The following is a 26,413-nucleotide window of genomic DNA, read 5'->3' as shown; positions in this document are numbered from 1 at the left end:
TCACTGAACTGCTTTCATGCCTTTCAGTGTTGTATTGAGTTTTGAGAAAGCTATGACTAATTGTTGTTGGTGAAAGCTATTATATCCAAGAATTGATTTCGACACGATTTCTAGTGCTTCAGATTTTACGAAATGAATAATCTCTTCAAAGTGAGAGCAGTGCTGAAATTCCTTATTTCATCCTAGCCATCCCTCAATATTCTCAGTCCAGTAGCTGAAGCACTGCACTGGTGAGCAAATCAAATCTTACGTTGAACCCACATCAAACTTATTTATAATTACAGAGTACGAGAGCCAGTATATGTTTTGCCTTTTCTTTTTCTTGGGCTAAAGATACAATACAAATCCTTCTTAATCAGAAATCTAGCAGTTTCCCTCTTAGGATGGCTTCGGCTTTTCTGGCTTGCTTCACTGGTCCGATGATGAAAACCTGTATCAAAGCAATCCTAAGATGAGACAAAGTAAACAACTAAACAAGCACTCTGAGACAGGTGCTTTTGAGAATTTTTTTTTGACCTGTTTCTTTTCTTTGTATTAGTACTAGATATCGAAGCCAGTGCCAGTATATATATTATATTTTTTATTCCTAATTTATGTGATACAAATAAAATTTAGATGATTAATTATATTTTTAATATGTTTTGTTTAAATACTTTAAGCTGTTAACCGTTGTAACTTAAAATACTTTTTATGTAATTTTCAAATAATGTATGTTACTATTCATTTCCAAACTTTTGTGGCATTGATAGTCAATTATATTTTTTAAAATAATTTAAATTTCTAATAATTGTAATTTATAATAATTTTTCTTCTATTCCAATTTAAGTGACATTTTATCGCGGAAATATTCCCCTTATGACACCCAAAATATCGGGCCAAAAATTATAAGAGCAGGATCCGAAACAGTGGCTGCTACAAGATTGCTCTGCAAGTGGGCATCACTATTTATCATGTCAAGACAAAATTCCGATTTGTTTTTGAAGGTGATCAGATATGTCCAATAATGGGGATCACTTTGATGGGAATATAGGCCGATACGTCTCCATCTTGTGTTTCAATGACGGATAAGACGGTCAAACGTAAGCTCCCAAGCAGTGGGAGGAGCTAGGGCTCTGACCGCGTGCTTGTTGTATAATTTTGAGAGTCAACCAAATATTTTATATCTTTAAAAATTTTTAAGTTGTTAATTATTATGATTTATAATATTTTTATTTTTTTGGAAATATATAATAGATTAAAAAAATAAGACAAATAAATTAAAATGGAGAAAACAAATGAAGGCAAGGAAAGGACAATGAAATGCCAAAGTAGTCAGGTTGACTTTTAAATTTTTTAAGTTTTAACTATTGTGATTAATAGTATTTTTTAGGCATTCTTTTTAACTATTATGATTTATAGTATTTTTTAGGCATTCTTTTAAACTAGTTTAAAAGCCCGTGTAACGTTTGATTATTTAAAAACTAAATAATTTTATTTATTGCAAAAAATTTTAATAAAATATATAAGTTTAAATCACTTTTAAAAGATTCTTCACACTTTAATATAATAATGTAAACATAAACATATTTTTTAGTGTAAGCACCTATGTAAGTAAAATCTTACTCGAAGAATATAGGAAAAAACCATTGAATTTGAAACTAAAAAAAGTAAAGAAAGTAATTTTTTTTTTTAAAAAAGGCATTTTTTGCCTTTTGGGGCGTGCACAATTTTGCCTTTTTGGGTACTATTAATTCTGTAATATATATATTAATGCTTATGTATAATTAGGAGTTTATTTGAGAAATATAGGAAGAGATAATATTAAATCTTTTTAAATTTAATTTTAATTGATTTAGAATTCTTAAACTAATTGAAAAAATATGAGACTTCTAGTAAGGAAAGGTTTACATAAATATATTCAATTAATTTTGAATTTTTAAATATTAGAAAAAAAATGTTAAAAGATAATTTTGTCTGAAGTAAAGACTTTTAGTGAAAGGCAAAAAGTTCAAACGACATTTCTAAGACCCTTCACACTTTTAATTAATTATTATAAATAAATATAAATTATAGATATATAACAAATTAATTTTTTTTTTTTTTTAGATATTTTAAGCTCTTAACTATTATAACGTATAATTATTTTTCTATAATTTTCAAATAATATATATTACTCTTCTTGTCTAAATTTTTGTGGTATTGATTGTCAATTATATATTTAAAATAATTTAAATTTTTAATTTTTGTGATACATAATAACTTTTCCTTCTATTCCAATTTAAGTGAAACAATGCTTAGATGACCATAATAATTAATTAAAGTGATATAGTAAAATCACAATTGAAGCAGCGAAGCAGACACATCTTAAAATGACTTCTAATAACTAATTAGTGATATAGCAAAATTTTTATAAGAAAATACTTGTAGAAATATTTGAGTGGACCTCATATAAGACGTCAAGTAAATTTAAAACATCAAGAGTTAATTCATCATTTTCTGTCTATTTTATTCTTTTTATTAAATATTATTAATTTTTTCATACTTAGATGACTTATAATAATTAACTAGAGATGATATAGTAAAATTACGAAAGCAGCTGAAGCAATCATGTCATAAATATCTATTTCACTTTCTTTGTTAAATATTATTTATTTTCTTTATTAAATATAGTAAAATTATGGTTGAAGTAGTTGAAGCAGGCAACACAAGCATATATGTCGACCTGCTGCCTGCTTCAGCATGTCAACTTCCTATTATAATATATACTAGATATCAACGGCCTCTGCTAGCACGGGTCCAATATATGTTAGTATTTTTTGTTTCAATTTATGTAACACAAATAGAGTTTAGATAATCAATCATTAAAATAATTTAAGTTTTTTCAATTATTGTGATTTATAATACATTTTCTTCTATTTCAAGTGTCATTGATATAATTTCAAAAGTCAGCCAAATATTTACTTCTTTTAAATTTTCCAAGTTGTTCATTATGTGATTTATAATATTTTTTGCAAAAGATTCTTCATACCAATTTATGTAGCACAACTAAAATTTCGACAGTCAATCAAATTTTTATATATATATATATTTTATAATAAGTTCTTAATTGTTGTTATTTATAATATTTTTTTTATCTCATTTCAAATAATATATGTTACTTTGTGTCTTCCTCTATTCCATTCCAATTTATGTGGTACTAATATAATTTCGATAGTCAATTAAATTTTTTATGTTGACACATCATTTTGCGTCTATTTTACATATTTTAAGCAATATTATTAATTTTTTAATGTTTAAATGATCATAATAATTAATTAGCAGTGATATAGTAAAATTACGATCAAAACAGCAAAATTGACATGTTAAATGACTTATAATAACTAATTAAAAGTGATATAAAAAAATTAATATAAAAAATAGAAAAACAGACGTGGGCTGACCCATCTCAAACGACCATGTTCGAGCCAATTGCCATGAAATGGCCAGTCGACCAAAGTAATTCCGGTTCATGGCCAGTGAAATTGACATGTTTGAGTAACAATTGCAGCATTACGGCAACAAAAGTACAGCTATGCTCCACTTCCCCTTTTCTCTCAATTGCAATGGACATGTGGCAAATATACATTCAAAAATAACGGAGCAATTGCTAACTCTTAGACATAATTATCTGATAACAGAGCAATTGCTAACTCTTGACATAATTATCTATTATTTCCCAACTCATAAGTGCTATTATAACTTAAAAATACATTGGGGCACCCTACATGGCTACATGTTAATAGTATATTTCTTGTATTTTTCCTTAAAATTTGCTCCTAAATCTTAGATACGTAAAAATCTGTAATTTCTACACTCAAATAACAAAACAAATAGAAATAAAATCTAAAAAATAAAAAAAAATAGATTGTTATCAAAAATAAAATAAAAATAATGTGATAATGCTATGTGAACAATATTTTTTTTTGGGTTTCACTTCATCAAATCTAAAAAGGAAAAAATAGCCCATGTTTGGGCTATTGAACATGGAGTTGCCAGTCGGCCCAAATTAATTTAAAAAATGGTCAATCGGGACTGTATCAATATGATATACATGTTTGGGCTATTGAACATGGAGTTGCCAGTCGGCCCAAATTAATTTCAAAAATGACCAGTCAGGACTGCATCAATATGATATACAGGTTGTATCAGTATGATATAAGGACTTTTTTTTTTATTCTTTTGATTTTTTTTTCCTGATATGTGGAGTCTTGAATTCACTGAGCAGTGCAAGGAAGATTCAAGAAGAGCAAGAAAGCTGGGGAAATTACGAGCTTCAAGAAGAGCAAAAAAGCTGGGGAAATTACGAGCTTCAAGTTCGAATTATAGAGACAGATTATTTTCAACTTCAAAAAAGGGGTCGACGTCCGCCGCTCTTTGTTCGCTCTGACCAGCATATTTCGGCGAACTCCGCATCGCCGACGATTTTCTCCGTTACATACTTCCTCTCTCATTTAATGAAGCCAAGCGATCCCAATCTTTTACGAAGACCAGCGACCCGTTCAAGAAATTAAAAGCTGCGACGTCGATGCATTCCGTATCCTAGCAGCAACAACTGACGCCGAAGAAACCAGCCGTCGTCATATCCATCTCGTCACTGCTATCGCCGGCGGGATTTGGGTTTCCACCGGCTCGACTCCGGCGACGGCATTAGTGTGCCCAGATTCCGACAATACACAGGAGACGTCGCAGCGACATTCAGTCGACGCACCAGCGGCATTATTCCGGCGACCAATTTCGACATCAAATTGCCGGAACCCATCAGTAGAATGCAAGAAGAGAGGACTTAGCACACATGAGTATCTCGATGACCTCTAAACTTTGATATTTAGTTCCTTCTTTCAGTCTAGCTTCGTCATATTTTTCTGTTTCTTGTGATCTGGTTGTGATTGGTTGTGTTGTTGTTGGCTGATTATCTTGTTTGTGGGTGACGATTTACTTGTTTTTTGGTATTTCATAACAATGTTACTTGTTTATTCTAACTGTTACTTGGTTTACTAGCATATCTACTTATTGTAGTAGTATAGTTCCCGTTATTGATTGTTGGTTATCAAAAATTGCGTTGTATTATTGGTTTTGTTGCTTTCTATATATTATTGGTTTCCTTTATCCCATTTGTTATCTCTTTTCATTTTTCTTTTCATCCTTCTTCCCCTTTTTGTGTAGTGGCTGTGATTGGTGATGGGAGACTAGGGTCATGTCATAGGTTAGGGTCGGGGTTAGGTGGTGTTGGGTCTGGGTCGGGGCTAGGAGCGAGTATGGGGTTAGGGGAAAGGGGTAGTAAGGCTAACTGGGATAAGGGAGCGCCTAGGTTGCGAGTTGGGTCTTGGAACATAGGAACTTTGCAGGGTAAGTCTATAGAGCTGGAGAAGATTCTTAGAAAGAGGAGGGTTAGTATAGCGTGTATCAAGGAAACTAAGTGGGTAGGCACTAAGGCGAGAGAGATGGATGGATATAAGTTGTGGTATTCGAGTAGCGTGCGACATAGAAATAGGGTAGGTATCTTAGTAGATGAAGAACTTAGGGAGAAAGTGGTAGAGGTTAAGAGAGTTCGAGATAGATTAATGTCTATTAAGTTGGTCATTTGGACGACGAGGAGGACTTTTGGGAGGTTTTAGATGAGGTGGTGAGTAGCATCCCGAGCACTGAGAGGCTTGTCGTGGGAGGGGATTTCAATAGGCATATAGGGTCTTTGTCGAGTGGTTATGATGATGTGCACGGTGGTTTTGATTTTGGGGAGCGGAATGAAGGAGGAACTTCTCTTTTGGATTCTTCTACGGCTTTTGGGTTGTGGATAGCGAATTCGAGCTTTCCGAAGAAGGAGGATCACCTTATCACGTTTCGTAGTTCGGTGGCCAAGACTCAGATAGACTTTTTACTACTTAGGAAAGGTGATACAGCGCTATGTAAAGACTGCAAAGTAATACCTAGCGAAATCTTTCGACTCAGCACAGGTTGTTGGTGATGGACTTAGTTATCAATAAGGGCAAAAAAAAGAGGAATGTGGAGGCTCGGCCCAGGATTAAGTGGGGTAGCTTGACTTCGGATAGTGCTTTGAAAATGGGGGAGAAGTTGAAGAGTAGGGGGCTTGGGAGAGTAAAGGGGGTGTGGATAGTATGTGGGAGACGACTGCCAATTGCATTAGAGAGACAATTAAAAAGGTGTTGGGTGTCTCGAGAGGCCGATCTGGCAAGCATCGAGGAGACTGGTGGTGGAACGAAGAGGTTAAGAGGAAGGTAGAGTCTAAGTAGGCGGCTTATGCTAAGTTGGTGGAGAGCAAAGATGATGACGAAAGACAGACGAATAAGAAGGAGTATAAGATTGCTAGAAGAAAGGCCAAAGTAGCAGTTACGATGGCTAAGACAACAACTTTTGAGAGCTTGCATGCGGCGTTAGAGGAGAAAGAAGGGGATATTTAGTTGTATAGGCTTGCCAAGGCCAGAGAGCGGAGGGCTCGTGACCTTGACCAAGTGAAGTGCATCAAGGGAGAGAATGATACAGTGTTGGTTGAGAATGCCCTTATTAGGGAGAGATGACAATCCTACTTTCATAAACTTTTGAACGACGGAGGGACAAAGGTTTCGTGTTGGGGGACTTGGAGAAATCTGAAGAATGTCGAGATTATGTTTATTGTAGGCGTATCGAGGTTGAGGAGGTCAAGAGGGCTATTCGCAGGATGCGGCGGGGTAGGGTGGTGGGGCCAGACGAGATTCTAGTAGAGTTTTGGAAGGGCACTAGTGGGGTAGGTTTGGAGTGGTTAACAAGGTTGTTTAACATTATTTTTAGGACTGCAAAGACGCCGGAAACGTAGAGGTAGAGTGCGATGGTTCCTTTATATAAGAAAGAACAAGGGAGATTCGTAGTTGCAACAACTATAAAGGCATTAAGTTGTTCAGTCATACTATGAAGGTTTGGGAAAGAGTGGTAGAGTTGAGGCCGAGAAGGATCGTGAGTATCTTTGAGAATCAGTTTGATTTCATGCCAGGTCGCTCGACCACTGAGGCCATTCACCTCATGAGGAGATTAGTGGAGCAGTTTCAGGAGAGGAAGAAGGACTTGCATATGGTGTTTATTGATCTAGAGAAGGCGTATGATAAAGTTCCGAGGGAGATTCTGTAGAGGTGCTTGGAGGCTAGAGGGGTGCCCGTGGCATACACTAGGTCGATCTAGGACATGTATGATGGGGCGAAGACTCGTGTGAAGACGGTAGGTGGGGATTCAGAGCACTTTCCCGTTCTGATAGGGTTGCACCAGGGATTAACTCTTAGCCCGTTTTTATTTGCCTTGGTGATGGATCTTTTGACGTGACATATTCAAGGACAGGTGTCTTGGTGTATGTTATTTGCAGATGATGTGGTATTGATTGACGAGACTCGGGAAGGAGTTAATGATAAGTTGGAGATTTGGAGACAGACGCTTGAGTCTAAAGGATTTCGGTTGAGCAGAACCAAGACGGAGTACCTCGAGTGTAAGTTTAGTGAGGTGTCGCAGGAGGATGGAGTGGTGGTGAAGCTGGACTCGCAGGTCATTCAGAAGAGGGAGAGTTTCAAGTATCTGGAGTCTATGATTCAGGGCAATGGCGAGATTGACGAGGATGTCACGCATCGTATTGGGGCAGGGTGGTTGAAATGGAGGCTTGCTTCGGGAGTCTTATGTGATAAGAAGGTGCCCCTGAAGCTTAAAGATAAGTTCTACAGAGTGGTAGTCTGGCCGGCTATGTTGTATGGAGCACAATGTTGGCTAGTTAAGAACTCCCACATCCAAAAGTTGAAGGTGGCGGAGATGCAAATGTTGTGATGGATGTGTGGACATACCAGGAAAGATAGGATGAGGAATGAGATTATTCGAGAGAAGGTAGGAGTTGCGTTGGTGGAGGATAAAATGCCAAAAGTGAGGTTACGTTGGTTTGGGCACATGATGATGAAGGACTCGGATGCTCCAGTGCGGATGTATAAGACACTAGCTATGAATGGTTTTAGGCGGGGTAGAGGTAGACCGAAGAAACATTAAAGGGAGGTGATTAGGCATGATATGGAGCATTTACAACTTACGAAGGACATATCCCTTGATAGAAAGGTGTGGAGGACGCGGATTAGGGTAGAGGGTTAGGGGGTGGGAGTGCGTCGGTAACAATAAGGGAGCGTTCTTTTGTGTTTGTAGTTTTTTATGCGTGGTGTTGTGTGATGTCTATAATTTAGGTTAGATAGTTCTTATCTTTATCTTGTGGTGGTAGTATTATCTTGTTGCTAGCGATGTTAGTTTATTTTGCACTTATTTTTTGTGTTTGTTATACTGTTATCAATTCTAAGTCGGGGATCTACCGGAAACAACCTCTCCACTTCACCTGAGGCAGTGGTATGATTTGCGTACACTATACCCTCCCCAGACCCCACTATGTGTGAATACGCTGGGTATGTTGTTGTTGTTGTATATATATATATATAATGTGTATAGAATATATACTTTTGCATATGATATGTTGAGAAATTGTATAATTATTGTATAGATTATGTATATGTATAAGATGTGTATAAAAATTATATCATTGTTGTATAAAATATGTTATTTCTAATAAAAATCAAAAATATACTTACTTTGTATTGAATTGACCGAAAAAATTGTATCATTTTCCATATGATATGTTGAGAAATTGAATAATTATTGTATAGATTATGTATATGTATAAGATGTGTATAAAAATTATATCATTGTTGTATAAAATATGTTATTTTTAAATAAAAACAAAAATATACTTACTTTGTATTGAATTGACCGAAAAAATAGGCATGAAGAATTACAATTTATTGATTTTTTTTCTTTTCTACATATGAAGCATTGACAGAAAAATAAGAAATGTTGCAAACTTATAATTAATTGTTAAAAAAATAGAAGAACAATATTCTTTTTTTTAAAAAAAAAAAAAAGAAAGAAAGAAAGAAAAACAATGAAAAAACAAAAAAGTGCACGCGAGAAAACGAAGGCAAATAGAGAAAAGGGTCAGAATCAACAATGGCTAATATATGAAAACAAAATTCCTTAATGCCATTCGATGGAATTTGTTTAGGTCGATGGAATTCTTGTCCTATTCCCTATAGTTTAGTTGTGAAATTTTTTTAAGTAGATCTCATATAATACGCCCAGTTAATTTATCATTTTATATCTATTTTATCTTTTTTTTATACCAATAGAATTTCAAGAGTTGATCAAATATTTTTATGTTTTTGAAATATTTAAAATTGTTAATTACTGTGATTTACATTAACTTTTACATAGTAATTGTCAAATATACAGTAAATATTACAAGTTATTAATTGCTTTCATTTATACAATAATATTTTTAATATAATTTAGTAAGACAAATAAATTAAATCAGAGAGAAATACAAAATTTCTTGGAGTGGACCCTAGCTCTAAAGCAGGCATAGGATAATTTTACATAGTAATTGTCAAATATATAGTAAAAAGATATTTTAATTTATTAATTATTTTCATTTATAATATTTTTAATATATTTTAGCAAAACATACATTAAAACGGAGAAAAATACAAAATTTCTTGAAGTGGACCCCTGCTCTAAGCAAGCATGTCGACGGAGTGGAGTGGAGTCTGCTTGAGCAGCTCCACTCCCACTCCCACTTTTTAAACAGGATAAGGATAATATAGCAACTTAAAACTTCACCCCTGGGCCAAAAGTAATTAAATTTAGTCGACTTTGCAGATATAGTAGTTAAGGCGGAAACTGGAAACCATTTTCTATTTTTGCATCTAAGATGTTTAAATCATGAAAATAGATAGAGGCAAGGATACAGGCAACCAACCACCTGAGGATCTAAAAAGGTACACGGTGAACTTGGGTTGCATGGTCTTTGTTTATGTTATCAAAAGAAAAACAAAAAAGCATGCGTACTATGTAAATTTTTTTGGTGGAAGGACAATTTCAAGAGGTACAATAGCATTCCAATCTTTGACAACATAGCACTAACCTTATCAGGAGGACCTTTAGCACCTCCTATGAATATTTCAGCCCTGCAAATGAAAAGATTGTCAAAGTAAACAACATGAGTACTAATAAAGCTATACATAAATCACAGAAGAGACAACACGAGGTGATTTCATCCCATTAGCCTAGGTGTTGAAGGACAGGGTTACCCGGTGGTGGTGCTAGTGGGAGGTGGAATGTAACTGGTGGAACAGTCGAGGTGCATGCAAGGTGGTCGGGGAACCACCGTCATCAAAAAAAGATAAACCTATAAGTTTTCTGAAGTACAGGAACTTGAGAGACGGATAGCAAAACCAAAATATTGTAACACTTCTAGGACAGGTGCTTACCTTTCAAAGATTAGTTTTTGATCCCACCAATTTCCCCTTTGAAATACTATATTTCTCTCTCTTGGTATCCTTCTTTCAAAATAATCTTTTTGCAAAAGGATAGAGAGTGACTAAAGCTGTCAAAGCTCATTGACTTGAAATAAAATTGAGTACCAAACTCATCAACTAGGTTAAACGGGCTAAAATTCGTGATAAGCTACCAGACATAATCAAATATATACACAAGAGCTGCCATCATTTTAATTAAAACTAATCTCAGGTATATTTGAGACCATGAGAGAAAGTCTGGTAATACGTTATTTGATATGCTCATTAAAATTGTTTTGCCATCTTACTTCTCTTTCTCATTCTCTTTACGCAAGATTCATTTGTTCAATAATTCAGTGATGGGTTCTAGATTAAAAGAGGAAAGTTGGAACAAATGGGATCATCATATTATTTTTTTTACTGTTTAAGCCCAAAAGTTGAATATTTAAATAATGTTGGAAAAATTGGAGAGTTTTTATCCTTATGTGGGGGGCAATAAGGCACACATTAAAAACTGAAGCAAAGACACATACTTGCATGACTCCTTTATCGACAATATAGAAGCTCCCTTTCTGCCAATAACACGTCCCATTTTTCCTTGGGGAACATCAACAACAGACAAGGTTTCTTCCTCAGGGATACTTTCATCAGCAGCAATATTTTCTGCAATCACAACCAACCCAATATCAGTACATTTGCTCTAAAGGTGCAAGCATTAGACTTTCATATGGGACATGATTTCTTCAGTCTGAGTTCTACACATCAGCAGTGGCATATAAACAGCCATCAACATGGTTTAGAATTGACCAACTTGTAAGACATAATTAATTGCTTTATCAAGTAAATTTTCATGACAACGATCAATAGACGTTTCACAACTTTAACCTTCTTATCTCAGGATTAGATAATTTTAGAAGTAGTTTTTCTTAAAAAGCTTTTTTTTTTTTTTTTTGAAAAAAAGGGCAGCCCGGTGCACCAAAGTTCCTGCTATGTGTAGGGTCCGGGGAAGGGCCCGACCTCAAGGATCTATTGTATGTAGCCTTACCTTGCATTTCTGCATGAGGCATTTTCCAAGGTTTGAACCCATGACCTCCTGGTCACCTCGCAACAACTTTACCTGTTACTACTTACTAAATTTCTGGCTTAGTGGAACCAATCAAACTTTTACCAGCATGCTTGCTACAGCTGCCTATATGCTTCAATCAATCAACTAGACGTCGGTTGCAAATTAGTAGAAGTCGTCCACATAAATATTTCATATCCATTTCACTCTGTTCAGGTCCACTTATTCCAATACTAAATAAATTATCTAGAATCCAATGTTAGAAGGAAGAATTCAATAGGCATCTCAATATCCATTTTCTTAGATAAGAGATCAGCTATAGTAACAGTCATACCCCTCCTCCCCCTTCATTTGAGGAAGATATCTCACGTATTTGCCCACGAGGTCTTCACATAATAGGTTGAAAATATCCCTATTAGGAAGCAGACTTGGACCAAGCCCCGGCCTTATAGAAGTAGCTAGGAAGTGTAGGCACCTGATGCATGTGAGGGTGAGGGAAGGAAGTCTCTTTGGCACGTATGAGTAGCTGTCCCGATTCAATTTTAAGACAAACTAGGGTTTCTCTAAACTAGTGCTTCTGAGTACCACATTTACTCCTATATATCTATATGCTTAAAAGATTAAAATCATTTCTATGAGATAAACCATAACTGCTTTTTATTTTACAGCAAGCTTAGGGTTGAACCATGTAAAGCTTACATAATATCTTTCCATCCTTCCCTTATTTGACCTTGCATCTCATAGCCAAAGAAAAATCTTGTATTGCAGAATAATAAAACCATGCAAATATATATATGCCCCGCTTTACCTTTAAGAGTCAATAATGAGAGACGGGGAAGAAATAAACCTGGAATTGGAGGTAGAGGCGGCCAGTCTGCAAAGTGATTGTCATTGATGCAGAAGCAGCGACAATACAGGGCACCACGGACAGCTAAGTTCCATAAGGACTTGTCATTCAACTTTTGCACCATCTTATGGTATATATAAAGAAGAAATCGGACATCATCTGCAGCAGCACGGACCATCTGTTCAGACAATGGTCTATATGTCCAATACTTAGGGTCCTGGAAATGTGAAAGACTTCATCTATATTCAAGTAAATAAGAAAGACATGAAAATAGTATAGTAATTCCATTTAGCGCTTATCAGGATTTCTGGTACATGCTACTATTTAACAATTACATAGTGCCACTGGATGAAACGAGAAAAAGATACTTGAGACAAATGATGGCTTTCCTAGAGTAATAAAGGGAATTCAGACAGCATGAGAAAGATTCTTCCATCTCTTAGCCAGAAAAACTGACCAGTAAAGAGATCACAAAATAGAAGAAAACATAGAACCTCTTGCTTCTCTCCTGGCTAGGACCTTTGGCCAAGGTAGCAACATCTTACTACTCCAACATGTGAAAGGACACATCTCCCATTATTTTCTTAGGCAAATACATAAAAGGAGACACACTTGGGGTGTTTATTTCCTTTCCTTCAAATTTAATAGTTGGCTCTCCAAATTGAGGAGCAAAATGTTGACAAAGCCCCTCATCTTTCCTTTAGAGGCTGAAGTGCACATATTAAGGTCTCTAACTATGAGAAATGGATCCATCATTTTCCTTGACATACACATGTTGAACAGGTGCGATTTGGTTATGGGTACATTTTGCTTTGATATCATATGAAAGAAAATGAGTGCTCAACCTAAGCATTCACACAATAGTGAATGAGTAGCCTAAGACCATTAAATCCCTTGCAAATCATACTTTCACATATGTAAGACCCCGCAAAATTCTCTCGTAGTCTGAGCCTTAGAGCGTGTGAAGTGAAGCGTAAATCCGGTCCTAAAAGGTTGAGAAGTGTTATTTTGAACCGTGTAGAATTTCCCTAATATAGACTTTTTGTCATGTAGAGCATTGAATAAGATTTCCATCGATACCAATTTCGTCAAAATCCGGCATCGGACGAGGAAGTTATGGTCATTATACTGAAAGCAGTCGGAACCGCCCAGGTTGTGGACCGTTGAGATTGCGACGGACCGTCGCAACCAAGGCAGTGACTCCCTTTCCTGGCCCAAGTGCGACGGCCAAGACGACGGACCATCGAAGCTGCGACGGACCGTCGCGCTGAGGCAGTGTGACCTCATCCTGGCCCACGTGCGACGGACGGTCCGATGGACCGTCAGACTGAGCGACGGACCGTCACTTCGACCGTCGCAGCCCCCGTTCAGCATTTTTAACTAGATTTTAAAAGGACTTTTTGGTCTTTTTCCCACTCTTTTCAGCCCCTATTTATATCCGATCAAGGCTCACAACTTCATTTCTCATCCCCAACATAAAAAACTAGGGTTTCTACAAAATCAAAACCCTTCTTTCTTCTTCAAGAGAAATCAAGAAATCAAGAATCTCTCCAAGAGCTTTCAAGAAAGAGTTTCCCTAAGGTATGTAGATGTTGATTCTTGGGTCCCTTTCATCCAAGAAGCTCAAGAACTTCAAAAATTCAAAGATCTTATGTTTATGGGTTTTCATGATTCACGTGTGTTGAAATTGATGTTCATGCTATTATTGAGTTTTGATTCATGTTTGTTTGCAAGGTTTTCAAGCTTTGACCCTAGTATGTGATATTCATGTGATGTTCATGATAAACCCCCTTCAAGTTGCTTGTTAAGTGATATGTTCATGTCAATTAAGTGAAGAAATTGTTGAATAAGCAAAACATGCTCCCCATATGTTTGATAAAATGCTTATGTGAAGGAATTAGAGCCATTATAGCATGTTGACTAGAAATCCCCAATTGTGTGCAAGCTCATACATGCCAAGTGTTTGTTGAAAAGCCTTAGTGAATGAATTGTGACATGATAGCATGAAATTCCCCAATTATGTGCTCTTTCATACATGCTAAGACTTTAATACATGCTAAGTGTTTGATGCAAGATCTTGTTGAATGGAGTATGAGCCAATAGCATGTCTCCCTATACTACCACATGTTTATGATTCCTAAATGCTTGAAGAGATGCTGTAGTGATTGTGATGGTGAATGAATGTCCATGATCTTGATAATTCAAGCATGGTTATGCTTTACTTTTATGTTATCGAGTCCTGGGGGTACTTATACCCGACAATTTAGCTGCAGTCTAGAGCCAGTGTCAGTTTTCCCGATAATCTCAGTCAAGCCATGATTCTCAGAATTCAGTGAGTGATAGAACTCTGTACTCTCAAACAGATATAGAACTTAAGAAATCTCCGTAATCTCAGTATCGCTAGTAATCTAGCCTCAGTTCTGTACCCAGCTCAGATCTAGTAGTATTCAAGTGTTCAGTTCAGTCCTCAGTAGTATTCGAGTAATCTATCCCGAGTTCAGTGTCGTTCAGTTAGATAACGAGATTCAGTAGTATTCCGTCAGATACGGAACAAAGTGAATTCAGCATAACTCAGTCAGATCAGTCGGGAAACATGATTCAGTATCAGATTCGGCTCAGTTTAAGTTCAGTTGAGAATCAGTTCAGAGTCTTTCAGTTGGGAATAGGAGCTAGCACCGAGCGAGTGTAGGGATGGCAGCTCCCCGTTAGAGAGGCAAAGTTGTTCGGAGCAATCCCTGAACTCCAGAATTGCGTAGCCAGTGCAGGATGAAGGAGTCACCCGTTAGAAAAAGGCTTGACTATTATACTGCCTTAGGCTTGACTTTCTGTGAAGGTCACCCGTTAGAGAGGCTTGACCAGAGAGGTCTTTACCCGTGGCACGATATTAACACCCTTCCAGCTGGGGTTACAGGTTGGACCTCACCAGTTTAGATTCGGGGCATGTCGGTTAAGTGAGCACTCCCACAGTTACACTTTCAGTATCAGTCTTCAGAAAAGAACTCAGAAATCAGGACTGCCAGATACAGTCATCTATCTCAGTGAGGAACTCATATAGTTCCATTGATTCATGGGCCACCCGCTAAATAGGCATGGTCCCACATGAAGTTATTCAGTATCAGTATTATCAGATCCAGAGATCACCCGCTAAATAGGCTTGATCTCAGATTCAGTTGCGCATTCTTGTTATCAGATCCCAAGGTCACCCGTTAGATAGGCTTGATCTCAGTCTCAGATTCAGTTGAGTAATCTCATTATCAGATCCAGAGATCACCCGTTAAATAGGCTTGATCTCAGTCTCAGATTCAGTTGAGTAATCTCATTATCAGATCCAGAGATCACCCGTTAGATAGGCCTGATCTCGTTCTCAGACTTAGTTGAGTATTCTCAGTATCAGATTTAGAGATCTTCCGCTAGATAGGTTTGATCTCAGACATAATCTTTTCTTATCATTGATAGTAGATTCCGGGATCATCCGTTAGAGAGGTTTGATCTCCGATTCAGTCAGTCAAGAGTAGCAAGTTCAGAATTCAATCATTGATATGAGTAGATTTAGTTAATTAGCTTCAGTATCATCAGTTTTCTAGATCACTCGCTAGATAAGACTGATCTCAACTTCAGTACTGAATTATCAATATCAGGAGATTCAGTTGTTCGGTATCTCAGTATTAGTAGTGAGTTCAGATGACAGTAAAGTAGTACCCGAGTCGCAGTATTTCGAGTCACGATGATTTCAGTTATGATTTGTGCAATCATGCATGTATTCTCATTCAGTACTCTTATGATTATTCAGTTAAGTAATTGTTCATGCATAAGCCCTTGCATTTAGCCTTACCCCATCTTCATACTCGGTACACTCCCGTACTGACACATTAGCGCTATGGTGTTTTATTTGACACCATAGGTTCAGAGGCACAAGATTCAAAGTACCCTTAGCAGCTCAGTCCCACTCAGCGGCAGTAGACATAGCAGTGAGTCCTCTTCAGTCGAGGATGATCCTTATTTTTATTATCGCATCAGATTTAGTTTATTTTCAGTAGACGGAGTTAGATGGGGACATGTCCCATCAACTCCACAATTTAGACAGTTCAGAGGCTTTTCGGACAGATGTATCAGTATTTAGTTTTAAATTTTGAGTATTTTTAGATGTTTAGAACCTTATGGACAGTCTCCGCATTTATTATCTATATTATACAGTGTCCAGGTACAGATATCAGTAGAGGGTTAGCTTGTGGTCCTTCGGGATCATGAGTACCGTGTGACGTTCCGGTTCCAGAAAAATCAGGTCGTTACAACATAGGTGGAAAAAAAAGGCAGTCTGGTGCACTAAAGCTAAGGGCCGGACCACAAGAGTCTATTTTGCACAACCTTACCATGCATTTTTGCAATAGATTGTTTCCACGGCTAACCCATGACCTCCTGGTCATATGGCAACAACTTTACCAGTTACGCCAAGGCTCCCTTCACCCATATCAATTATATGTGTACACCCAAATCAAATACATATCCGTGCATCAATCCATGTAACATAGTCATCTAAGATATATACGCAAGGACAATTTAATCCAAGAAGAGAAACAACAAAATGGAAGAATAGACATGTTCAAAGCAAGATTACAGCTTTGCTTTGCTGAAGTGCAAGCAAAATTTTGACTAACCTGTCTTAGAAGAACTCTTACTTCTTCTTTCTCATCATAAGATAATCCTGACCAAATAACCAGGAAGATGTTAGTTCACACAAATTCCAAATCTGGATCTTCTCAAAACTTACACTGGAATAGAGAAGCACTAAGTTCAAGACATGAATACAAGAGAACACTAAATACAGCACCAAAACTTAAACTGTTCCTATCCTTGCAGTTGCTTTAGTGTGGGAATAAAGAACACAAAGAGTAAAGCTTCATTTGGTCTGTGAACAAGTTATACTAGAATAATTATCATGTGGAGATTATAATACAGGAATTAAATAATGCCAGGATTATTTAGTGGATATACTTTTATCGGTAGATATTTAGTTCGTTCGAGTAGAAATGGAATATACACGGTATAGCATAAAACTAGTGTTTTGTTTCACTGGATAAATTGGGATCTTTTATCTTAAGTTTTAAGTGTCTCTCTTGAAATTCTTTGCGATAAAAGCTTTGGAGAAGGCAAATGTGTCATTTTGTTGTTTTATCCCAAGATTAATGCTGGGATCATTATTCCTCAGAGTGTAGATTAAAAATATGCCACAATGTGGTGTAAACAATCCCGGGATTGCTAATCCCAGCATAAAAAATTGTATTAAATATGGGATAAATTAAACCCACCATTTATTCCGGGATTATAATCCCTTGTGTCACCAATCAAACTACCCGAGTATTCCAGCAACTACTAGACAGAAAGACTTCCTCAAAGAAAAAAAAAAACTCCTACATAGAAAGCAAAAACAGAAAGAGCATTTATATAGTTGTCCCAAGGCCCAAGGTAATCTCTTTCCATAATACTTTTTCACTAGGCTTAGAACTTTACATTAACTCATCTATGCTTCTATCAAGAAAGCTGCTCATAATAAACCGAATCCAGACAGTTATTTGAGACATTTTTGTCTTATTTTTATCAGTGACAAATACACTTCTATGCCTCTCCAACAACAACAACAACAACATACCCAGTGTATTCCCACATAGTGGTGTCTGGGGAGTCTGGGGAGGGTAAAGTGCACGCAGACCATACCACTACCTCCCAGTTTAGGTAAAATGCAGCATATCATACACAAATAAATTAGAATTTCTATAAAACATGTTACGACAATGCCAAAATAATTAAAGGTAGTTTGACGAACTTTGCTATAATCAAATCAATTATGTCAGACAAATCTATTCCAGATAATCTGCAACTAAGACAGCTATCAGATAGTTAACTGTGGTCTTATTATAGATTTAACTCATTATGCCTTCCATCAGGCCCTCCACCAAGCCTAAAGAACATAGAATACTCTATGACCTGCAGCTCAACCCTTTATACTTTAGTCCTTACAAAACGCCACCTCAAAATATCATAAGTGCCTCCACCAGGTTTTCTCCTCCAATATATTCACTCCACCAATGAAGAAATAAGAAGGGTCCGTGGGAATCAATTTAGTATGAGTTGGTGAAAAAGAAAAAGAAATATATGTGTTAGTCTGCGTTGCAAGGAATCGATCATATTTTCTAGAGAAGTATGCAGAAAATTCACAGGAAGTGATGCAAATAAAACAGATACGCCTACTTTTGTAAGTTGGTTGGTGCAATTGAAAGTGGAACAAACACAAAGAGCTGGAATGCAAGAGATCAGGGCCAAAATATCAAGATCCTCAGGCTCGTATGACAGCAATTCGGACAAATGGCAGAGAAAGTGAAATGTTCAAAACTGTAATAAAAATGAAATGACTGTCCAAAAAACATTGAATCCACACAAAAAATTTATAAGCAATAATGCCACACCGCATAGTATTTAAGGGATTCCAAACAACTTGGCTACAAGCTCCAGTTGGATGGAACTCATTAGTTTCAAGAGAACTGCATTCTTTTAGAAGGCGGCATGGCAGTCGTGATAACTTGCGCTCTGATAATGAGGTTATTATTTCTCCCTTAGAACTTGTTATCTAATTTTATAGAAAAAGATATTCATAGTTTCCACGAGATGTTACGCTTTCTTCATCCATGCTTTCAAGCTCATAGCTGTGTAGTACGATCTAAATAACAGGGTTGCAAAATTTCAAGGCACACGTAAGCAAGTATAAGATTTAAAACAAAAGAAAGGTCAATACCACAATAACGTGGGTCAGCAAGTAGACCAACAAATGATATGTATTCATCTGGGACACGTGCATGTCCTTCTTGTTCATTGATCAAAGAATATGCAATCTGCTTGAGGAGAGAGTATAAAAATCAATAATCCAAGTATATCAAACTGACCATAACCATATTATGTTTCATTTATCACTTCAAGGAAAATAAACCCTAGCTAAAGTAAGCTAACATAATAATCAAATGTCAAATTTATAGAAAGAACAGACTGTTGGAGGTTGCCAGCATTATTAATGCTGAAGAAAACAACTTTACCCTTCTCAAAAAAAAGAAATTATAGAAAGAACGGACATGCAAAGGGACATATTCTGGGAAATGAAAACAAAAAAACAAAGAACAAATGATGAATTATGTGACTCATTTAATCCCCAAGATGTTTTCGAATCATTCCATTTAATCCATATAACATGCACCAGCTATTAACTTCAATTCAAAGAAGAAACTGCCTTGAACAATCTAAAGAGTGATGATTGAAAGCCAGAGAAGGTTGAGGAAACAAAACTAAATGAAGGACCCGTGAGAATAGGAAGAAACCAAATATAATTGAATGGACTGAAAACACGAGAGTATTACTTTCACCCATCACATACTTGGAAGTAAGGCTGTAACACAAATTAGATAGGCCGCTCATAAAGCGGCTGGTATCGTTAGTTGTTTTGCTAAATTTAATGATTCCTGACGGGTGTTTTGAAAGATGAAGCAGTGAGGTAGATAGAGAATACGATTCAAAAGTTTTGTTTCAATTTATGTGTCTTACTTTCCTTTTTAATATGTTACAAGAACAATACCACTTCCTATATGTAGTAACTCTCTAATTTCAACAATCCCGCATATCATGTTTAAGACCACAAGATTCAAAGGGCATTTTGGTACATTATCTATACTTTTAGCTTAAGATAAGAAGATTCAACAGTATCACTTGCTTTCTTAAATACATGCCTAGTTAAAATAAAACAGAGTGTGATTCGGAGGTAGTAAAGTTTTATTCATAGAGCTTTAAATAGTCACTTGTAAGCAGAACACCAGCAGGAAATCTGAGAATAAATATTCAAACTAAAATATCTAACAAAAATTTAAATTTTAACAAAGTAGCAGATTCCTCCTACAACTAGACATAGTAGATTCCTCCTACGAATAGACAACTAATTATTCTAGCAAAATTACAGCAGCAAACGTATTTAGAACTCCTCCTTTGCTTTAGTTGCTTCAATCTACCAACATTGTTCCTCTTTAATTGATGTGTTTTGTGTTTGTGCTTGAGAACTGAGAGACTGCATAGGGGTGGCAGTAAGGGTCTATCTTCTCTTCATCACAACTTCCCATAAATCATAGGCTTCAAAATAAGACTTCGTTTCATACATCAAATTTGATAGTTTTCACCGGTGAAGGTTTGTGGAGCATTCATCGAGAATTTTTTTAGATGAAGTAATTGATTCCACTCATGGCATCCAGTAGATGCAAAGTAGTTACAAAAGAGTGAGCACAATTCAACAAGAAATTGTTGCTTGCCAAGTTAAAATAAGTATGGTTAAAAGAAATAGGTATGAGTAAAAATTGGTTTAAATGGTTCTTCTTGAGTGAACTCACACATCCTTTAATACAAATTGAGCCTCTGGTATTGCTGTTGGTTATTTTTATAAAGATGGAGCATTCAAGGAGGTTGAAGGTAAGATTACTGTTAAAGTTTTATTTAGCATAGGATTCTAAATAGCCATTTGAAACAGAAAACATGCAGAATAAATATCCAAACAACTAAAATGTTTCAACATTATCTAACAAAAGTTTAAATTTATACTACTGGACTTCTAATGCATAATCCATCAATGACCAAGTACTAGACAGAGTCTACAACTAATTATTCTAGCAAAACTGTAGCAACAAAAAACAACATTCAATACTTCCTCCACAAATCACGTGTCCTACTCTTTGATCATCAGCCCAAAATTTCTTGACCACTTCCTCGAGCAACAAACTTGTCTATGTCCGTTATTCAAACTATATAAATAACAACCAATACTATTATTAGCTCTATTTTGTCTTTCAGCAAACAAGTCTATTTGTGTACATTTTAACTATTATTTATAACATATACAACTAAGAACTGCCTTAGCTCTAGTTTAAATATGAACAAACTGCTCCAGCTTCATACATTTCACCTATTATCATAACATATCTTAAATAACGGCATGTGTAAATTAAGTATACCGAGACAACTTCAATTGAAAATTCTTGCCTGTGTATCCACAACATTGTGCAACTTTACGCCAAACTGAAAATACAATGCCTGAAAGAAGAATGAACACGCAAATAAAACATGCAACAACACTTCATAATACAAAGAATTTGAAAAATAAAAGAAATCAATAAGAGACCTCACTATCTCGTTTGCAATCATGAATAACTTTTGTGATGTACTTAGACTCAAGTGCAGGCTTACAGGCTTGAATAACAGTCTCTCCACCTTGAATAGCGTCAACCAAATATATTGCATCAGCAAAGGCAAGCTGCACAAACAAAAGTTTATCAATCTCTTTTTTTTTTCTGGGGGGGCGGGGGGGGGGGGGGGGGGGGTTAGGTGTTATCAACTGGAAGCATTATAAATACTAGGTTAGGCTGCAAAAAGCAATTTTTAGTTTGATCTAAAATAAGCTAGAAGAAACGAGCGGATAAATTTAATAGCAAATCTGATATGCTCCAGCCTTAGAAGCTCTTTATGGATGGTGAAGCCTTCAATTCACCAGACAAGAAAAACGGAACTTAACATTAGGATTCAGGGGCACAACTATTTTAAAAAATCAATGTTTTGAAGGCAAGGACACAAGCACAAGGATTAAATTTACGGCAAAGCAGATTTAAATTTACTTCCAATAAATCTCAACATACACTCTTACCCCAATCTAAGTGACCCAATTCGACTAATATGAAGATTTAAAAAGCATTTTTATACTTTAACATGTTGTAATTAGTTTGAGGTACATCAACAATAGCTTTGTTTTCATATGGAAATTGGGTACTATGTTGAGAAGATATTACATCACATCAATGCTAGAAATACACAATAATGGTATTGCGCATCAACCAATAAATATCATAAATTCTTGGAGACAGGGTTAAAGTCAATTGAAACAAACCAAAAAGCAGCAGAAGATGGAACTTATAGAAAGACATAAAAAGCAGACACTGGGAATGCAGGTAATACAAAGTAGCAAGAAAAAAGGAAACAAGTAATAAGAGTTTTTTAAAAGAAATACACGCTGCCACCACATCACGAGATGTTTTTCAAATTTAGAATAAGAAATATAAAGAAAGTCAGACCAATACGAAACTGGCTATATAAATGCTTAATAGCATCAAATTACACTTTTTAAGGCATGTAGGTACCCTAATCCCAGCAATTCACACTCCATCACACTCATGTAAGCTGAGGATTGGCTTTTAAAAGTATCCATATCCCTCTTTTCTTCATTGACTAAAAATTTCCTCCTTCAACTTACTTTTGTCATAATTTTTGACATAGCAATATTTTTTGAAATTTAGAAAATGGAAAGCCTAATTATACCAGCAATTATATTTAGGTACATTTGAATGTTAGAAACTGAAGATGTTTTGTTGGCTTATCAACTCCCAACATTTTCCTTAAAGCTAGATGTTTAGTACATTTATTTGGTTGGAACAATCTCAATCCTGTAAATAGTGCTGACAACTTTCAGGATTTTGGTAGCTCCATGATCTTAGCTTAGATTTTCTGTACTGGAGCTATTATCCCACTCTTTTGTACTCATTGCATCTTCTTGATGCCTTCTAGTAAAATTCATACAAATTGATGATGGTTTTTCATCATCAGAACAAAGAACCAGTCTAGGTCGAGATGAATGGAAGATGCTTATGAAACTAGTTTTTGATCAAGAAAAGAAAAGACAATGTAAAGCCTAAAGGAATTCTGACCAATGCGAATCTGGCTACATAAATGCTTTATCATATCAAATACACTTTTTAAGGCATGTAAATTCCCTAACCCCACCAATGCTCTCCACATCATCCCATTAGTCAAAGCTAAGGATTGACTTCTAAGAATAGTGATTGCCCTCTCTCCTTCCTACACTAAAAAGATCCTCCATGATCTCTCTTCTGTCACATTTTTCAACTGTTTACTCTTCAGTTCACCATTGGAACTTCCTTCAGTACTGGTAAGATGAGTGAGAAAAGAAACAAAGCAGATCCAACAAAACTAGTTGTGATATCCCAATGTTGAACCTGCTGACGACGTCTATTCTCATATTTATATTTAAATTCATCTGTTCTTGTCCTTCTCTATCGAACATAAAATCGTCCAAACACACAGCAGATCATAATGCAAACAGCCAAAACAGACTACTAACAGTGAAAACCTTAATTATATGGTAAATTACATAATACCACACCTTAACTTACTATTATTACCTAAGATCTCAACTCCTTAAACTAATTATTAAAGTACCGGATTTTACTTTATCTCTTCAAATCATTGATACATACATCTACCCCAAATCCCATACCCACTCCATTCCGTCTTTAAAAAAAAATATTACTCCCTCCGTCCCATTTTATGTGCCGTCATTTCCTTTTTGATCCGTGCCAAAAAGAATGTCATCTTTCCTTATTTGACGCATCATCCCCATTTTATCCTTATTGGGCCACACTTAATAAGAAAAGACAACTATAACGAAAACATTAAAGTGACTTTAAAAGGGGCAATTTTGTAAACTTTACAAAGTCATTATTTATTTGTTAAACTCCGTGTCCGGTCAAATGGCAACACATAAAATGGGACGAAGGGACTAAAAGCTATGAAAAGGCTGCGAAGAACTTCGAACTCATTGCCACAAAACCCTAATTCCCAATTTTCCGACCAAAGCCCGTCGCCAGATTCTTCCCCAATTTTCATTCTTCATTCTAAATCCACCGCCCCTAAAGTCGACATCACCATGCTAGCCCTAACTGTTGCCGGCGGCGCTGCTAGAGCTCAACCAAACCCCTTGACATAACCCAACACCTTGTCAGATTTGCAACTATACCTGCAATTTTCTTGTCATGTCATAATGAAAAACGTGTCAACATTTTGCTCCCAATAATGTGCTACTTCGTTATTTCATATCCTTGTTGCCATCTTCTTCCTTGTTGCTATCTTCTTTCTCATTTTTCTTTCCTTTTCAATGGCAGTTGCGAGTGGCGACGGCGTCCTCCAACATCAGATCTCAAATGTAATGTATATACAGATCTCGAATGATTCGTACAAAATTCATATACAGATCTCGAATTGCCACCATCAAATCTCGAATCCACGACGTCCTCCACCATCACATCTCGAATCCACGGCGGCGTACAAGACAGTTCAAACCATGAGGAATTCTAGAATTCAGAGATTCGTCAATGGAGGTTGAAGATGATGATGTCAATGAAGATACATAAGAATGATGTAACTGTTAAGACAGTTCGGAGATACATAAAAATGATGTATCTGGTAGAAGAAGACAAGAAGATCCATTACTCAATCCTCCGCCAAATGTACAAAGGCTATGTATCTTACTGAATATTAAGTTACAGATACATAAGAAAGATGTGTTTGGTTGAAAATCTACAAAAATCATGCATCAAAATGTCTATTGTGCTACTAATACATCAGTCTCATACATGTATCTCAATGTATCTATGTGATATTAATACATAAGAGTTATGTATATGTACTTATGTATTATATGGTGATGTATCGCGAGTCTTAGCAGTATATAGCGACAATGAATGAAAAACCAGGATTTTACTTAAATATCAAAACAATCAGAGTTTTAAGTAATTAGGTACTAAACTATTGGGATTTATGAAAATTACCCTAATTATATTGCCCATGGGTATCATGAAATCTTTGACCACCAAGAGAGAAAGCCACTCTAATCATTCCCTCCCAAACTAGGATTATCACATTAAGTAAAATGAAAACTTTTGAGCATAGGCTTACCAGGATCCATGAAAAGTACGACCATGAAATTGGATAGAGCTTTTCATTAATCTAGATGAACTTCTCCACGGGTTCTTGAGATGTTTTCACTAACCTCAAAATATTTGACTATTGCAGGCCATGAAACACCATACTTCAACTTAAATGATAATTCTAATTATGTGCATTGGGATTGTGGAGTTAACCTGCATAATACAAAGAGTCCCATGGCGACAAAGATCAACACCCTCACAATCAAAACCAATAACCAGCTGTGTCTGAGGAGAAGGCTCCAAGAATTCAACAGGTAATTCAGATGGATTAGTGATAACGTGGATTGGCAATGAAGAAAAATGTGCCTCCTCCCCTTCGATTTTGTTACCTATCAACACCAACATCAAACAACTTTCACTTTTCATTCCTTTTCCTTGTCACGAAATCTTTACATCAAATACAACATAAATACATAAAAATATCAAGTTCAGTGGTTAAACAATGTGAGTAGGACGAGAAAACCTTAGAAAGAATAGAAGAAACTTTGCCACCAGAAAGTTTTCCCCAATTAACAAGTAACGCCCAAGCAAGACAAAACCTAATTTCATGAAAATGGAGAATGTAACGCAAAAGATATCAAAGGAATTACCAGGGTCAGGAGGCAAAGGAACGTGCGTTTGTTGAGTACACGCCATGTTATCGGACCATCCAACCAGATCAACAAGTTTCAGAGGGAAATTTTCTTTCTTTCTGTTGATATGTATATTTATCTGTGTAAAATACAATGTTCACTATTTATTGGAATCTTGAAAGAAAGATTGTCCCCCTTGGGGCTACTCACCTGAGTCTTTTGTCATTGTTTTTTTTAATTTGTTTCAATTTATTTATCCATTTATTTTTAATTTCTTTTAAAAAATAAAGTAACTTTTTTGTTATTAATATATTTTGTATTATAGTGAATATTTATTAGGAGAAAATTTAGGAACTCTGACTTTGAGACTAAGTTCATTTTCTCTATAAATAAAACGGTTCTCGTTTTTGTAATTTATCTCTCAATACAATCATTTAAAGTATTCTTTTCTCTCCCTATTATTTTTGTTCTTGTTTTATTAATCTATAACATGTTAGCAGTATGAGACTTTAAAAAAAAATTGTGTCCTATTGAGAATCTAGTTAAAATCTTGAAAGAGGGGGGGAGGGGGGTTGCCGCTACTCATCATGTGCTAATCACGTAACTTTTTTCTCATTGTATTGTATTTATTTATTTTAAATGTCTATTTATTTTTAATTTCTTTACAAAATAGAGTAACTTTTTTGTTATTAATATATTTTGTATTATAG

The 26,413-nt window shown here is 35.8% G+C and overlaps 1 protein-coding gene across 1 annotated transcript; it reads right to left on the bottom strand.

Moving 5' to 3' along the window:
* Positions 1–123: 123 nt before the first annotated feature.
* LOC107838995 lies at positions 124–25,954 on the bottom strand. Its single transcript, XM_016682318.2, has 10 exons — positions 25,722–25,954; positions 25,285–25,460; positions 21,480–21,611; positions 21,341–21,391; positions 19,068–19,164; positions 16,936–16,982; positions 12,281–12,497; positions 10,904–11,033; positions 9,998–10,040; positions 124–430 (listed from the first exon to the last, which is right to left on the bottom strand). The coding sequence occupies exons 1-10, from the start codon at positions 25,765–25,767 to the stop codon at positions 356–358; spliced, it is 1,014 nt and encodes a 337-aa protein (XP_016537804.1). The 5' UTR covers positions 25,768–25,954; the 3' UTR covers positions 124–355.
* Between the last annotated feature and the right edge of the window lie 459 nt (positions 25,955–26,413).

The sequence above is a fragment of the Capsicum annuum genome, chromosome 8 (genome assembly GCF_002878395.1).
Source record: "Capsicum annuum cultivar UCD-10X-F1 chromosome 8, UCD10Xv1.1, whole genome shotgun sequence".
Classification (NCBI taxonomy): Eukaryota; Viridiplantae; Streptophyta; class Magnoliopsida; order Solanales; family Solanaceae; genus Capsicum; species Capsicum annuum.
The sequence above is the reverse complement of the archived record's forward strand: the minus strand, read 5'-3'. Positions and strand labels throughout refer to the sequence as shown.

What these genes read in the sequence shown, in the direction of transcription:
- LOC107838995 (XM_016682318.2), bottom strand. Translation starts at nt 25,767, where the DNA reads ATGGCGTGTACTCAACAAACGCACGTTCCTTTGCCTCCTGACCCTG. An exon ending in TCCTTTGCCTCCTGACCCTG is followed by an intron (nt 25,461 to 25,721) that starts GTAATTCCTTTG and finishes TGGTGTTGATAG; the next exon opens with GTAACAAAATCGAAGGGGAG. An exon ending in ATTGCAAACGAGATAGTGAG is followed by an intron (nt 21,392 to 21,479) that starts GTCTCTTATTGA and finishes TTCTTCTTTCAG; the next exon opens with GCATTGTATTTTCAGTTTGG.